The following is a 16,768-nucleotide window of genomic DNA, read 5'->3' on the forward strand; positions in this document are numbered from 1 at the left end:
GTTAAATAGAGAATGTGGACTCAATTTCAACATTTAAAAAGAGTTTAGACAGGTATGTGGATGGGAGGAGTTTGGAGGGACATGGACTGGGTGCAGGTCAGTGGGACTACGCAGTAAAATAATTCAGCACAGACTAAAGGCCTGTTTCTGTGCTGCAGTGTTCTCAGTTTCTGTGATGGCTTGCCTTGGTAACTAGCACACGCCCAGCAACAGCAAGGAGTGTGGATCCGCATGTTGTCAGACAGTCTGCACCAGCCGGTTTTTCCTGTCTCCAGGAGAGTGGTCGAGTCTCAATGAAAGTGAAGGTGGTTTGTCAGCCGGACTGCCTCGCCTCGGGACTCCCTGCCACCGAGCTACACCCACCACTCACGCTCGGTGACACAGCAGGTAGTGCCACTGCCTTACCACTCCAGAGACCTGGGTTCCATCCTGGCCTCCAGCGCTGACCTGCGTGGAGTGTGCATGCTCTCCCTCTGACTGCACGGGTTTCCCCCGGGAGGCCCTCCCACATCATCTTGTGAGTCGGTGGGTTCATTTGTGCGTGTTGGATAGGGGGCATGTGGAGAGTGGGATCGAGGTGGGGGGGGTAGGTCAACAAAGATTCGATGGGCTGAAGGTCAGGGGTACTGCATCTCCATTACAGGCAGCTGGAGCAGGCTGTAACTCACCTGTAGGAGCCGCAGAGAACAGCGTTACAGTCAACGAGCAGGAAACGTTCGATCAGGTTCCCAGTGAAGGACATGCCCGAGCGGCAGTAGTAGGTCGATCCAACAAGAGTCCGCACCCGCAGGAACTGTAAGAGAGGGAGCGATAAATCAGGGTTGTGTTGCACAGGGGACGCAGGCAAGGGAACGTGGATACATCGGCAACAACGTGAGATGTGGGCAGCCCCAGAGTGCCCACACCTCCTCCCTCACTACCATTCGGGGCCCCAAACACTCCTTCCAAGTGAAGCAACATTTCTCGTGAATCTGAAGGGGGTCGTCTACTGCATCTGGTGCTCCCGTTGTGGTCTCCTCTACAGCGGAGAGACTGGACACAGACAGGGAGATCGCTTTGTGGAGCACCTCGACTCTGTCTGCCGCAATAGCGTGGATATCCCAGTGGTCGCCCATTTCAATTCCCTATCCCATTCCCTTGCCGACATGTCTGTCCGTGGTCTCATTCACTGCCAGACTGAGACCACCCACAAATTGGAGGAACAACATCTCATCTTCCAATTGGGTCCCCTCCAACTGGATGGCATTACTACTGACTTCTCTGCCTTTCCTTAAACCCACCCCCCCTTCACTTCTTCCCCCAGCTCTGTCTGTCTCCCTTTTCCCATCTCCTTTCACACAGACATAATCAATTCCCACCCTCCCCTGATCCCCCACCCTCTCTCTCTACTCTGAGATTCCTGTTCTTTCCGAAACATCGGCAATATACCTTTGTCTCCGATAGATGCTGAGAGACCGCTGAGTTCCTCCAGTATTATGGCGTGGATTTACTACAATCACAGGGTCTGAAAAATTTGGTGTTTCACTCAGCCCTAGAGTGTTCCTTAACTGACACCTGTCACTCTTATGGTTGGAACCTCCCATCTCAGCCATGAATGGGGCATTAGCCAGTTTATGCAGGGGGCCTGGGCTGCTTAGCAGTGCAGCGTCCAGGGTGAATGGGGCTGTGCGCCAAAACATCAGGCACACTGACCCCTGCAGGGGGTGACGCAGAGCGCTTTTCCTGCTACAGCAACTTCCCAGCAAGAGAAACCCACTCTCTAAGGTTTAGCCCTGTCTGCCAACCTCAGTTACTGGAGTTGAAGCGATTCGCTCTACATCACTGTCCCACAGACATTAATTCTTTGAAGTGACAAGTGGCTGGATCAGTGGTTCCCAACCTTTCTCTTTCCACTCACTTCCCACTTTAAGTAATCCCTAAGCCATTGGTGCTCTGTGATTAGTAAGGGATCGCTTAAGGTGGGATGTGGGTGGGAAGGGAAGGTTGAGAATCACTGCTCTAGACCCAATTGTTACTGAAATATTTTGCTTGAGAAAAATTGTCCTTGGCCCAGTTCCTTTGGAGTTCTGAAACCGTGCACATAACAAGTCAATGAGGGACAAATAAAACAGTGATTTTCAAACTTTTCCCTTCCCACCCACATCCCACTTTAAGCAATCCCTTACTAATCACAGAGCACTTGGTATGTGAGTGGAAAGAAAAAGGTTGAGAACCACTAGGCTTAGATAAAGCGCAAATGCTGGAGGAACTCAGCCGGTCTTGTAGCTTCCACGGGAGGTAAAGATCTATCACTGACGTTTCGTGCCTCAACCCTTCTTCAAGGTGCAAGCAAAAAACGGGCAGACGTCTAGATAAAGATTGGGAGGAGAAAGGGGAAAGTTGGGAGGGGAAGGTGTCCAAACCAGCAAACAAAAGCCATTAATTGGATTTATAAGAAAGGTGAGAATTGATTTTGGATTTTCAGAAGGCCTTTGACAAGTTCCACACAAGAGGCTACTTTAAAAGACCCTGGCTTAAGGGGAAATGTAATAGTGTGGGGAAAGCATTGGCTGATTGGTAGGAGCCAGGGAGTTGGGACGCAGTGATCATATTCTGGTTGGCTGCCAGTTGTTCCTCAGGGGTCGGTGTTGGGGCCACTTCTAGTTCTCACAAGATGTAGGAGCAGACGCAGGCCCACTGGCCCATCGGGTTTGCTTCACCATTCTAATCATGAGTTCGTCTGTTCCTGTGCCTTCTGGAACTTGGCCCTCTGAACTGAACCCCTGGTACTCTCTACTGCCCTGGTTGGTCTTGGGATGAACCAACAAATTTCCCTATAGGCAGGGATATTTCTACAGGATAATCATGAATCCCGGATGGTCTGTTGCCTCTCTGGTGCCAGGGTACGGGACATCTCCGATCGAGTTCACAACATTCTGAGGTCGGAGGGTGAGCAGCCAGATGTCATGCTCCATGTAGGGACCAATGACGTGGGTTGGAAGGGTGAGGAGGTCCTAAAAGGAGAGTTCAGGGAGTTAGGCACTAGGTTAATGGACAGGACCTCCAGGGTAGTGATCTCAGGATTGCTGCTTGCGGCACATGCTAGTGAGGTTAGAAAAAGGAGGATAATGCAGCTTAACACGTGGCTAAAGAAGATGTAGGAGGGAGGGCTTCATGTTTCTGGATCATTCGGCTCTCCCATGGAAGGTGGGACCTGTTCCAACGGGACGGATTATTATCCTTGTGGGTAGGTTTGTTCATCTTGTCCTGATAAGTTTAAACTAGATTTGCAGGGGGAGGGACACCAGAATGTTAGAGCAGTCAGTGAGGAGAAGGAGGAGGATAAAGGTCCTGCATGAATAGACAGAAGTCATAGGTTTGTACATGATAGAAATGTTCTCAGGTGAGTCTATTTTAAGGCAACGAGTGTTGTTAGAAAGACTGACGAGTTTAGGGCATGGATTGATGTGTGGGATTATGATGTTATTGCTATTAGTGAGACTTGGTTGCAGGACTGGCAGCTCAATGTTCCGGGGTTCTGTTGCTTCAGACGTGATAAGAGGGGGAGGAGTGGCATTGCTAGTCAGGGAAAATATCTCAGCTGTACTATGTCAGGACAGCCAGGAGGACTTGTCTACAGAGACCATATGGGTGGAGTTGAGGAACGGGAAAGGTGTGACCACACTGATAGGGGTGTATTATAGAGCGGCCAATAATCCAAGAGAATTGGACGAGCAAATCCGTCAGGAGATAGCGGACCGATGTAAGAAACAGAAAGCTGCGGTAGTCGGAGATTCCCAAATATTGACAGGGGCTCCAATACTGTAAAAGGGTTGGATGGCATGGAGTTTGTCAGATGTGTTCAGGAAAGTTTTCAAAATCAATATATAGAGGTTCCATCTAGAGAGTGCAATTGTGGGTCTCCTATTAGGGAACGAGACAGGTATGTGTAGGGGAATATTTTGGATCCAGTGGTCATAATGATATTAGGTTGACTTTAATTATGGAAAAGGATGTCTGGGGTCCTCGTGTTGGGATTCTGAATTAGAGGAAGGAAATTTTTGTGGAAATGAGAAAGGATCTAGGAAGAGTGGATTGGGATAAATTGTTTCCTGGCAAGAACATGTTCACTGAGGGAGGCCTTCAAAGGTGAAGTTTTCAGAGTGCAGAGTTTGCATGTTGCAGTTAGGATTAAAGGCAAAGTTACCAGGTACAGGGAACCCTGGTTTTCAAGGGATATTGGTGATCTGGTTAAGAAAGTGTGTAGCAAGTATAGGTAACATGGAGCTAATGAAGTGCTTGAGGAGCCCAGAAAATGAAAGAAAATACTCTAGAAGGAAATCGGGAAGGCAAAAAGACACAAGGTTGCTCTGGCAGATAATGTGAAGGTAAATCCAATGGGTTTCCTCAAGTATGTTAAGAGTAAAAGGAAAGTAAGGTACAAAATTAGTCCCCGAGAGGATCAGAGTGGTCGGCTTTGTGTGAGGCCTCAAGAAATGAGGGAGATCTTGTACAGTTTTTTATCCCATCAGTATTTACTCAGGAAACTGGCAGAGTCCACGAAGAAGGGTGGGAAACGAGCAGTGGTGGCATGGAACAGATGGAGATTAAGGAGGAGGAGTGATTGCTGCCTTACAGTGAATAAAGGGAGATAAATCCCCCCCCCCCCCGGCCTAATATGATCCTCCCTTGGACCTTGTGGGAGACGTTTGGAAATTGCAGGGGCCCTGGCAGATAGATTCAAAATGTCCTGAGCCACGCGAGAGCTGATTAAGGACCGTCCACATGGCTTTCGTCATGTTTAACGAACCTTTTAGAGTTTTTCAAGGAGGTTACCAGGAAGGTAGATGAGGGAAGGGGATTAGATGTTGTCTACATGGACCTTAATAAGGCCTTTGGCAAGGTCCCACATGGGAGGTTAGTTCGGAAGGTTAAGAACTAGGTATAAATAGAGGGGTTGTAAACTGGATTTGCAATTGGCCTTGAGGGGGAAGCCAGAGAGTAGTGGTGGATGATGCTTCTCAGACTGCAGGCCTGTGACTAGTGGTGGGCCTCAGGGATCGGTGCTGGGACCATTGTTATTTATATCAATGATCTGGATAATAACATGGTAAATTGGATCAGCAAATTTATGGATGAAACTACAATTGGAGGAGTTGTGGACAGCGAGGAAGATTTTCAAAGTTTGCAGAGGGATCTGGAGCAGCTGGAAAAATGGGATGAAAATGGCCGAAGGAATTTAATGCAGACAAGTAGGAGGTGTTGCATTTTGGAAGGACAAACCAAGAAAGGACGTACACAGTAAATGGTCAGGCACTGTGGAGTGCGGTAGAAGAGAGAGAGCTGGGAATAGATACATTGTTCCCTGAAAATGGTGTTGCACATGGACAGGGTTGTAAAGAGAGCTTTTGATATCTTAGCCTTTAATTAGCCTCAAAGTATTGAGTACGAGAGTTGGGGTTTTGAAGTTGTTTAAGAAATTGGTGAAGAGAAGATTTACTAGGATGTTGCCAGGTCTTCAGGAATTGAGTTACAGGGAAAGGTGAGGATTTTATTCCTTGGAACGAAGAAGAATGAGGGGAGAGTTGAACGAGGTTTACAAGATTATGAGAGGTATAGACAGAGTGGATATGAATAGGCTTTTTTCCCCACTTAGATTGGGGAGATAAATACGAGAGGTCATGGTTTTAAGCTGAATGGGGAAAGGCTTAGGGGGAACATCAAGGGGAAGTTCTACACTCAGAGAGTGGTGGGTGTGTGGGATGAGCTGCCATCTGATGTGGTGGGTGCGGACTCAATCTTGAGTTTTAAAATTAAATTGGATAGACACATGGATGGGAGAAGCCTGGAAGGTTATGGAATGGGAGCAGGTCAATGAGACTAATAACAGTCAGCACAGACTAGAGGGGCAGAATAGCCTGTTCCTGTGCTGTAGTGTTTTATGGTTCTACAGATGAAGTGCCATCAGACTGTGTGTGTGTGTGTGTGTGTGTGAGTGGGTGGGTGGGGAGGTGTGTGTGTGAGTGGGTGGGGGTGCGTGTGTGGGTGTGTGTGCGTGTGTGGGTGTGTGTGTGGGTGGGTGTGTGTGTGTGTGTGTGTGGGTGTGTGCGTGGGTGGGTGTTTGTGTGTGTGTGTGTGGGTGGGTGGGTGTGTGGGTGGGGGTGTGTGTGTGTGTGTGTGGTGTGTGTGTGTGTGTGGTGTGTGTGTGTGTGTGTGTGTGTGTGTGTGTGTGTGTGTGTGCGCGTGCGCGCCTGCGCAGGGGGAAATGGAAAATGTTGTGTCTTACTTAACAAATGGCTTCATGGACAAGTTATGGAACTAGAAAGCATTGAGCAGGTCAGCAGGAGAGGAGATTCGGGATGATCAGCATGGCTTTGTGTGTGGGGAATGTTGTCTCACTAACAGGATTTTTCTCAAAGAGATGCCCAAGTTTGATGAGTGGAGGGTAGTAGACGTCGTCTATATGGACTTTAGCAAGGCCTTTGACATGTTTCCTCATGTTTGACTGGTCCAGAACAACCATTCTCAACAGCACATTTAACGGGGAGTCACGGACTAAAATCAGGTGTAGTTGGTAGGGCAGAAGTATAGAAGAAACCATCATGGGGAAATGGGCCCTTAAACTGAGCGGAGTCCTAAGGAGGCCATAGCCAAAGAGGTTCTGGTCAAACGGCTGGTCTCAAAGGTCTCTGGCTTGAGGGCAGGAGATGGGGTGGTAGTGGAGGGTGTAACTCAGATTGGAGGCCAGTGACCCATGGTATGGGGTGGTAGTGGAGGGTGTAATTCAGATTGGAGGCCAGTGACCCATGGTATGGGGTGGTAGTGGAGGGTGTAACTCAGATTGGAGGCCAGTGACCCATGGTATGGGGTGGTAGTGGAGGGTGTAACTCAGATTGGAGGCCAGTGACCCATGGTATGGGGTGGTAGTGGAGGGTGTAATTCAGATTGGAGGCCAGTGACCCATGGTATGGGGTGGTAGTGGAGGGTGTAACTCAGATTGGAGGCCAGTGACCCATGGTATGGGGTGGTAGTGGAGGGTGTAATTCAGATTGGAGGCCAGTGACCCATGGTATGGGGTGGTAGTGGAGGGTGTAACTCAGATTGGAGGCCAGTTGGTCAAGTCAAGTCACGTTTATCGTTCATCCCATGCTCACATGGAAAAGACGAGGCAGTATTGCTCCAGGACCATGGAGCATATTTACATAAATGTAGGTTAGAACAGAAGTTAAACACTTTGAAATATTAAAATATTAAGACATATACAGTAAAACTCCACGGAACCCTATTCCCATATTTCTGGGTATTCAGGACCCTGGCGTGAGAGCCCGAGTGCGACGGTACCTTCTACAAGATGGCAGGAGGGAGAACAGTTTACATGAGGGCTGTGTGGAGACCTTCACGTTTATTGCCTTTCTCCTGCATCGAGTGTTTTTGAATGTCCTTCATGGGAGGAAGGGAGCCCCCCAATGATCTTTCCCACTGCCTCTACAGCCCACATGTCAAACTCAGGCCCGCGGGCCAAATTTGGCCCGTGATATAATTATATTTGGCCCGCAAGATCATATCAAATATGTATTAGAGCTGGCCCGCTGGCACAGAATGCTTTGCAAATGTGTTGGCGCTGGCCCGTCAGCCCGCTAATCGCCCCCACCTCCTCTCTTTACTTTCATTAACATCTGCGACCTGTCACCGAACTCACATGTAATAAACCCCTTACGAAAAATGGCCAAACGAAAGACAGAAAACAGGACCTTTCAAGACAGGTGGGAGGCAAACTCTGACCCCAGAGTTTGATGAACTTGCATCTAAGAAGAGATGCCAAGTATCTGGTTTAGACCCAGGTGCATCAGAATAAATCACAGTGGAGCAAGAAAAGCTTGGATTCATATTTTCTTTGGTTCACTTTGGACTGTTCATTGTTGAAAGATTGGATTTTCATTGAAGCAAGTTGTTATTTTTTTGACTTGTTGGCTTGTGAAAAAAAACATTTAAAAGGAGCTTAAAGGCTAGAGAGAAATATTATTTATTGAATATTTTGTTAATGCTTCTTCTGGAAAGAGTTTAACCAAAACTATTATTAAACATTTATTTTAATAAGAAAAAGTTTAACATTACGTATATTGAAAGAAGAGAAAACATGCAGATGTTGTTGAAAATTTTCAATAAATATTTAGTTTGGCCCACGACTTAGTCCAAGTTTTTAATTTTGGCCCTCTGTGAATTGGAGTTTGACACCCCTGCTCTCCAGGGTCTTGCGGTCCGAGGTGAACCAACTTCCAAACCAGGCAGTGATACAGTTACACAGGAGGCTCTCAATACATCCTCTGTAGAATGTAGTGAGGATGGAGGGTGGGAGATTAACTTTCCTCAGCCTTCACAGGAAATAGAGGCGCTACTGGGCTTTCTTAGCCATGGAGCTGGTGTTGCAGGACCAGGTGAGATTCTCTTCCAAGTGCACTCCAAGGAACGTGTTACTCTTGACAACCTCAATAGTCAAGCTGTTAATGGTCAGTGGAGCGTGGTCGCCCTGGGCTCTCTTGAAGTCAACAACCATCTCCTTTGTTTTATTAACATTCAGATACAGTTTGTTGGCTCTGCACCGTCCGTTAGCGTCTGCACCTCATCTCTGTACCCTGACTCATCGTTCTTACTGATCAGCCCCACCACGGTCGTATCATCAGCGAACAATGATGTGATTTGAGCTGTGTTTGGCTGCACGGTCGTGGGTCAGCAGAATGAACAGCACGCAGCCCTGGGGGTCCACCATGCTCAGCGTGGTCTCAGTTTGCGAATGACAGTAAAACTGGTGGGAATGTGTGCAGCGAAGGAGATTATTGGCAGGACCTGGAATAATTGGGTAAGTGGAGCAAAGGAAGGCACAATTAGCTGGTCTCAGACAGGTGCAGGGCTGCATTTTGAGAGGTCAGGACTGGACCGACACAGTGAATGTTCAGGCCACGGAGCGAGCTGTGGAACAGAGAGGCCAGGTACATCGTGCCACGGCAGGGGCGGCGCAGGTAGACAAGGCACAGCCACGCTTGGATTGATCAGACAGGACACCAAGTGCAGGAGTGATGACGTCACGTACATCACTCGGTGGGACCACCTGGAGTATCATGGCTGGCTCTGCTCTCACCGCAAGGGGAAGGATAAACCTTAGGTGGAAATGGGATGTTCCCAAGTCTGGGGGAGACTGCAAGCACAGACTGGAGATTGAAGCTGAGAGACCTGGACACAGGGACAATGCCATTCCTCCCAGTCCAGGGGGCTCTAAATCTAGAGGCACAGGAATATAAATAGACTATTCAGCCCATTGAGTCTGCCCCACCCTGATACATTTCCCCACCCAGCCCCACTGGCCGGACTTCACCCCAGAACCTTTGATCACTCAAGAACCTATCGATCTCTGCCTTAAATACACCCAATGACCCATTCTCCACAACTGCCTGTGGCATCAAATTCCAGAGATTCACCGCCCTCTGGCTGAAGAAATTCCTCCGCATCTCTGTTCTTTGTGGACGCCCTTCAATCCTGATGAGGGGAAGTATTAAACATGGTGAATGTTCTTCTCAAAGAGGGGGTGGTAGAGAGGGGCAGGGTTAAATTTAAAAGATATTCAGACAGGGACACAGGGCAAGTGAAACCCGGGCAACTTGGACTGGATAGCCAAATGACCCGTTTCCCTGCAGTGACTGTCCCATAAAAGGCTTGTGGTCCCATAGACTCCACTCCCCCACTGTGTCCATGCACCTCGCTCCCACTGGGACCTTCCCCCTTCAAAAGACGTCCCCCAAGTTGAACCCAGCCCCTCACCATGCCCACAGTCGCCACCCCACCCACCCCATTGAACCCAACCCCTCTCATGACAGCTTACATCCGCGGGAGCCCCTCATGTACATTGTGCAGAGGGGAGGGACCGATCAGCAGTTCCACGCAGACATTTCTGCACCCATTTGTTTCTCTCATGCTGCCTTCAGCATTGACGGTGTTCCTCCTCACTGTCCCCTGACAGAGGCCCCATTGTTCAGAAGGCCTGGCCCTCTGACACACCTTCTGCCTCTCCCCGATCCAACCAACCATCTCACGACTCCCTCAGATTCAGGGGCCACCAGCAATTCTCACCGTCAAGTCCGTGGGAAGACCTTGGAAGGGAGTAAGCAAATGCACACAGACCCATCGGGTTCACGGAGACTATGGAGTGAGCAGGGCAGATTACAAACAGTTCTCTGGGGTTATAAACAGGGTCCTGGCACAGGGAACCCTGCACCTTGGGAGGACTGTGGAGATTTACCTCTCCACTTCACCCCCCCACCCCCCCCCCACCCCCGCCGCGAGAAGAGGGATTTACCTGCCACCTCCCGGGGAAGATTTACCTGGTGCTGCTCCAGGGGGTTTAGATTTGCAAGGGGATGAGAACCAGAGTAGACATGAGAGTGGAGGTGGAAAAAGATTATGTTAAGCCTGTAGACAAAGGCAGGGATCACAGAGTTGTGCATGGTGGAAATAATGCTCAAAGGTGTGCTTATTTCAAAGCAAGGTGTATTGTATGAAAGACAGATGCGCTTAGAGCATGGATTGATAAATGGAATTATGAAATTGTGACCATTAGTGAATCCGTTGCCATGGGCAGTTGTGGAGGCCAGGTCATTGGGTGTATTTAAGGCAAAGATTGATAGGTTATTGATTAGCCAGGACATTAAATGTTGAGGGAAGAAGGCTGGGCAGTGGGGCTGAGTGGGAAGATGGATCAGCTCATGATTAAATGATGGGGCAGACTCAATGGGCTAAATGGCCAATTTCTGATCCTATGTCTTAGGAAAAGGAATGGTTTTCAAGGGATATTGGGGATCTGGTTCGGAAGAAAAGAGAGGGGTATAACAGGTATAAGCCACATGGAGCAAATGAGGTCCTTGAGGAGAATAAAAATATGCAAGAAAACCCTCGAGAAAGAAATCAGGAAGCTGAAAGAAGACATGAGGTTGTTTTGGCAACAAGGTGAAGGAAAATCCTCAGGGTTTCTGCAGGTATATTAAGAGAAAAAGGACAGTCAGGGACAAAACTGTTCCCCTTGAAGATCAGAGAGGTCGGCTTTGTATGGAGACAAAAGAGATGGGGGTGATCTTAAATGTTTTTTCATCAGTTTTCACTCAGGAAACGAGAACAGAGTCGTGGAACGTCAGGAAAACAAGCAGTGATGTCATGGAACCCGTACAGATTAAAGAGGAGGAAGTGCTTGCTGTCTGAAAGCAAATAAGGGTCGATAAATCCCCACGGCCTGACAAGATATTGCCTCACACCTTGAGGGATGCTGGGGTAGAAATTGTATGGGCTCTGGCAAAAATAATTAAAATCTCCTTCACCATGGGTGAGGTGCCGGAGGATTGGTGGGGAGCTCATGTTGTTCTGTTGTTTAAAAAAAGCTCCAAAAGTAACCCTGGAAATTACAGGCCGGTCAGCCTGACATCAGTAGTAGGTAAATTATTGGAAGGTGTTCTCAGAGATTGGATATACAATTATTTGGACAGCCATGGACTGATTAAGAATAGTCAACATGGCTTTGTGCGTGGTAGGTTGTGTTTAACCAATCTTATAGAGTTTTCAAGGAGGTTACCAGGAAAGGTGATGGAGGAAAGGCTGTGGATGTTGTCTACATAGACTTTAGTAAGGCCTTTGACAAGATCTTACATAGGAGGTTGGTCATTTGCTAGGTATTCATAGTGAAGTGGTGAACTGGATTTGACAATGGCTGGATGGGAGAAGCCAGAGAGTAGTGGTGGATGATGCTTCTCAGACTGGAGGTCCGTTTCAGTGCTGGGACCCTTGTTGTTTGTTGTCTATATCAAAGATCTGGATGATAATGTGGTAAAATGGATCAGCAAGTTTGCAGATGACACTAAGATTGGAGGTGTTGTGGACAGTGAAGAAGATTTTCAAAACTTCACAGGTGGATAAGGTTTTAAAAAAGTTTTTGGCATACTGGCCTTCATAAATCAAAGAATTGAGTCCAGGAGTTGGGATGTTATGGAAATGTTATATAAGACATTGGTGAGGCCAAATTTGGAGGGTTGTGTGCAGTTTTGGTCACCGAACTACAGGAAAGATATCAATAAGATGGAAAGAGGCAGAGAAAATTTACTATGATGTGGCCTGGACTCCAGGAACCGAGTTAGGTTAAACGGGTTAGGACTTTATTCCCTGGAGCGTAGAAGAATGAGGGACTTGTTTGGTGCTGTAATGTTTTAATGTATTAATGTTTAAAAATGATGAGGGGGACAGACAGAGTAAATGTAGGTTGGCTTTTTCCACTGAGGGTGGGTGAGATACAAACCAGGGGACATGAGTTAAGAGTGAAAGGGGAAAAGTTTTAGGGGAAACGTGAGGGGGAACTTCTTCACTCAGATGGCAGTAGGATTGTGCATGAGCTGCCAGGAGGAATGGTGAATGCGGGCTCAATTTTAACATTTAAGAAGAATTTGGACAGGTACATGGATGGGAGGGGATTGTAGGAGTATGGACTAGGGGCAGGTCAATGGGACGAGGCAGAGTAATATTTTGGCACAGACTAGAAGGGCTGAAAGGCCTGTTTCTGTGCTCTAGTGCTCTGTGCTTCTACCTACACCCTCCCCCCGCCCCCCGGGAAAAGATTTCCCTCTCCCCCCCCATCCTCAGGAAGGTTCCCCTGCCCCCTCCCAGGGAAGAGGGAGGGAAGGTGCAGGGGTGGGTTGGGAGAAGGAGACTCTGGGCTGTCCTTCCATTGGGAGGTGTTAGATCAGAATGACTGGTGAACCGATAGACGCACGGGGTGTTTCATGTGGCCCAGGGGCTAGTTATCAAGGGGCACTACCCACCATTTGCCCCTGGATCAAAGGGGTCGGACTGTCAAGGTGGTCAGAATGAAAGAGCCGTCATTAACACAATGGCCCTAAAGTCCTCGTCCAACAGCTCCGCAAGAACACCGGAGTCCAAAGAGTGGGGCTCAAGCCTGTTCCCACCATCGATCCGATTTCAGCGGATCTGACCGTGGACTCGGCTCCACCAACCTCCCCAGACCCCTGCACTCCCCAGTTTTTCCAACGTCCATCATTGTGTTCTCTATGTCCAGTGAGACAGCCCCAACTGCTGCCCTGCGCAGAGTCTTCCAGGGACACAAAAGGAAGCAAACAGAGCCAGGGCCCTTCACAGGCCCCGACCTCCCATCCTCTGTGGGCGTCCACATGAGGTGCTGCCTCAAGAAGGCAGCGACATCGTAGAGGGCCCCCAATCACCTGGTCACAAACCCTTCTCACCGTTACCATCGGGCAGAGGTACAGGCACCTCGGGTCCAGGACCTGTGCGGCTGCAAAGGCTGCAGGAGAGCTGGAGGTGACCTCCCATCCACTCAGTGTCTCTGAAGGGGCTCTCGTACTGTCAGGGGCACCAGGTGATACTAATGGCGACTCTTACAGTGGGCAGAAGTTACATCTGCAGTACTTTATAACCATATAACCAGTTACAGCACAGAACAGGCCAGTTTGGCCCTACTAGTCCATGCCGTAGCAAATCCCCACCCTCCTAGTCCCACTGACCAGCACCCGGTCCATACCCCTCCAGTCCTCTCCTCTCCATGTAACTACCCAGTCTTTCCTTAAATGCAACCAATGATCCCGCCTCGACCACGTCTGCCGGAAGCTCATTCCACATCCCCACCACCCTCTGCGTAAAGAAATTTCCCCTCATGTTCCCCTTATAATTTCCCCCCTTCAATCTTAAACCATGTCCTCTAGTTTGAATTACGTGACAAGAACAGTTTACGGACTCTCGTGCCTCAAAAGGAATGTCTGCACTGCTGCTGTGGCATTTTCTGCTCGAGGAATACTACGGGATATTTACCATTTATCTAATATGTTTATTTTAATTCATAGTTTTTCTTCAGAAGGACCTGGTCATTTGCAGCAAGCAAGAATTCGAGTGCATATGCACATTGTTCAACGTCTTTGACAATATTGTCATTCTGGGCTATTAGAATATCCAGCAGATGAGTTTAACATCCTCACAGCAGACTTTACCCACCCACGAACCCCTTTCTCCACCTAAACTCTGGTAGTTTACCCGCAGAAACGTCTCTGTAAAAATACATTCAAACTGTCATGTAAAATGGGGTTAAACGGGCAATTTGCCCAGTCAACACCCCAGTTAGAAAGGGTCCGACCCGGTCAACCCCGTCAGAATCCAACTGGGTCCCTGACCTACCTCAGAGGTGGTCAGGGAACCCAGTTAAACTTACTTCGGTTTCCTCCAGGGACGATTTGAAAACAAAAATGGCCGGCCCGCTTGTTCCGGTGACATCAGTGCTTGTGTGCATGCGTCACCGGGCAGCCAGCGTCCGAACATCCAGCAGTACTTCCGGTGAGTACATGATGTGTCATCGCGGGGGGGGGGTGGGCGGGATCCCCCTTAAATCGCCAGGTTGGCAAGTTAAAGGGTCGATTCCCCCAGCAATTTAAAAGGTCCTTCCAGCACCTTTGAACCAGTAATCGCACCCGGGTCCCAGAGGGAGGGCGACCCAGGGGGGCTGAACTTCAAAAGAGGTTAGTAACTCCTGGAGGAACTCAGCAGGTCTCGCAGTGCCCATAAGAGGCAAAGATATAGAACCAGCAGTTCGGGTCTGAACCCTTGTTCTTGAGTTAAAAGCAGGCAGGTGTCTGGATGAAAAGGCAAGGGGCGGGAGGAGAAATGGCAGGGGGAGAATAGGCCAAAAGGCTAAAGGTGATAATTGGTTAGAGGGCAGGAGAGGGAAGGTGAGAACTGATCAGGGGAGAGAGGGTTGGCTTCAAGTACAGAGCTGGGGGGAAAGGAGACTGACGGAGAGACAGCGAGAGGAAAAGTGTCATAGGAATAGATGGGGGGGGGGGTGGGAGACTGTCGGAAATGGGAAGGTGACGTTAATGCCATCCAGTTGGAGGGTGTCCAGTCAGAAGATGAGGTGTTGTCCCTCCAATTTGCAGGTGGTCTCAGCCTGTGGGCGAACAAGTCAGCAAGGGAACGGGGCAGGAACTGAAATGGGCGGCCATTAGGAGAGCCATCTATTGCAGCAGACAGATCCAGCGTGTCAGCGAAGCGATCTCCCCCATCCCTTATCCCCGTCCACTCTTTTTGTTCGGAAATATGAAATGACTTTATTGGTTTCCATTAAACCTGCTCGCCTTTTTTCCCCCTCCCCCTTTTCCTATTGTTCCAGTTCTTCCACCCACCCACACATCCCCTCCAACCTTTCTCCACCTATCATCTCCTTCCTTCGCCACCCGCCGCCACTCACACCTTTATGAAGGGCTCCAGCCTGAAACGTCGGTTCTGTATCTTTACCTTTGCTACATCAAGGACACTGTTGGACCTGCTGAGTCTCTCCAGCATCTTGTGCTTTTACATGATCCTCCAGTCTTCACCCAGTCTCTCAGACATAGAGGAGAACGCACCAGGAGTTTGCTGCTTCACTTTTTCGGATCCACCAGGATAGTCGTGCACCTGACCCCCCAGGGGAATGCTGGGCAAACCAGTGAGATGGTCCAGGGTAACCCAACCTCATACCATTCCCTACACTGTTTAGTCTCCGATTCCCTGGCCTCCCCACCTGCTGGTCTGGGCTGATTACTCAGCGGTCACAAAGACATGGTCTGAGAAACACAGCGTTAAACAGGCCCTTCAGCCCTTGAGTCTGTACCCACCATATACTCGCACGAGTTCTGGTCACTCAGAATTAAACTGGCCCTTCAGGTCACCAACAGTGTATCCATATGACATAGGAGCAAAAAAAATAAGCCATTCAGCCCATCAAGTCTGCCCTCCCATTCAATCATGAGCTGATCCATTTTCCCACTCGGCCCCACTGCCCAGCGTTCTTGCCAAAACTTTTGATGTCCTGGATAATCAAGAACCTATCAACCTCTACCTTAAATCCACCCAATGACCTGTGGCAACAAATTCCACAGATTCACCACCCTCTGGCTGAAGAAATTCCTCCGCATCTCTGTTCTAAGTGAATGCCCTTCAATCCTGAAGTTGTACCCTCTTGTCCCAGACTCTCCCACCGTGGGAAACAACATTTCTACATTTACTCTGTCCATGCCTTTCAACATTCAAAATGTTTCAATGAGACCCCCCCACTCTTAAAATCTAGTGAGTGCCGACCATTGTTCAGCTAGTCCCAATAACCTGCTCCCATTCTATAAACCTGCAGACCTATCCCATCCATGTATCTATCCAATTAATTCTTAAAATTCGAGTCCACACCCACCACATTCCCACCACTTTCTGAGTGAAGAAGGTCCCTCTCATGTTCCTCCAAACCTCTCCCCTTTCATCCTAAAGCCATGTCCTCTTGTATTTATCTCTCCTAATCTAAGTGGAAAGAACCTATTCACATTTACTCTGTCTATAACCCGCCCCCCCCCCCCATAATTTTGTAAACCTCTATCAAATCTCCCCTTATTCTTCTTCACTCCAAGGAATTAAAAGTCCTAGCCTGTTTAATCTTTCCCTGAAACTTAACTCCTGAAGACCTGGCAACATCCTAATAAATCATCTCCACACTCTCTCAATTTTATTGATATCTTTCGTGTAATTAGCCGACCAGAACTGAACATAATACTCCAAATTTGGCCTCACCAATGTTTTAAACAACTTCAACATAACATCCCAACTCCTGGACTCAATACTCTGACTTATAAAGGTCAAGATGCCAAAAGCTTTCGTTACAACCCTGTCCACCTGTGACACCACCTTCAGGGACAAAGGACCTGTATCCCCAGGTCTC

The 16,768-nt window shown here is 48.6% G+C and overlaps 2 protein-coding genes across 2 annotated transcripts in view; one reads left to right on the forward strand and one right to left on the reverse strand.

The window, feature by feature from the left end:
- Positions 1 to 16,768, forward strand: part of LOC138752005 (fucolectin-like) — a 258,819-nt gene that overhangs the window by 23,301 nt on the left and 218,750 nt on the right. The gene's annotated exons all lie outside the window — the stretch shown is intronic.
- Positions 1 to 16,768, reverse strand: part of fam83hb (family with sequence similarity 83 member Hb) — a 110,224-nt gene that overhangs the window by 13,279 nt on the left and 80,177 nt on the right. The window contains exon 4 of the mRNA XM_069915147.1: positions 669 to 793. Within this exon, the coding sequence (XP_069771248.1) occupies positions 669 to 793 (125 nt within the window). The remainder of the gene's footprint in view (positions 1 to 668; positions 794 to 16,768) is intronic.

This window comes from Narcine bancroftii, chromosome 1 (assembly GCF_036971445.1).
Source record: "Narcine bancroftii isolate sNarBan1 chromosome 1, sNarBan1.hap1, whole genome shotgun sequence".
Taxonomy (NCBI): domain Eukaryota; kingdom Metazoa; phylum Chordata; class Chondrichthyes; order Torpediniformes; family Narcinidae; genus Narcine; species Narcine bancroftii.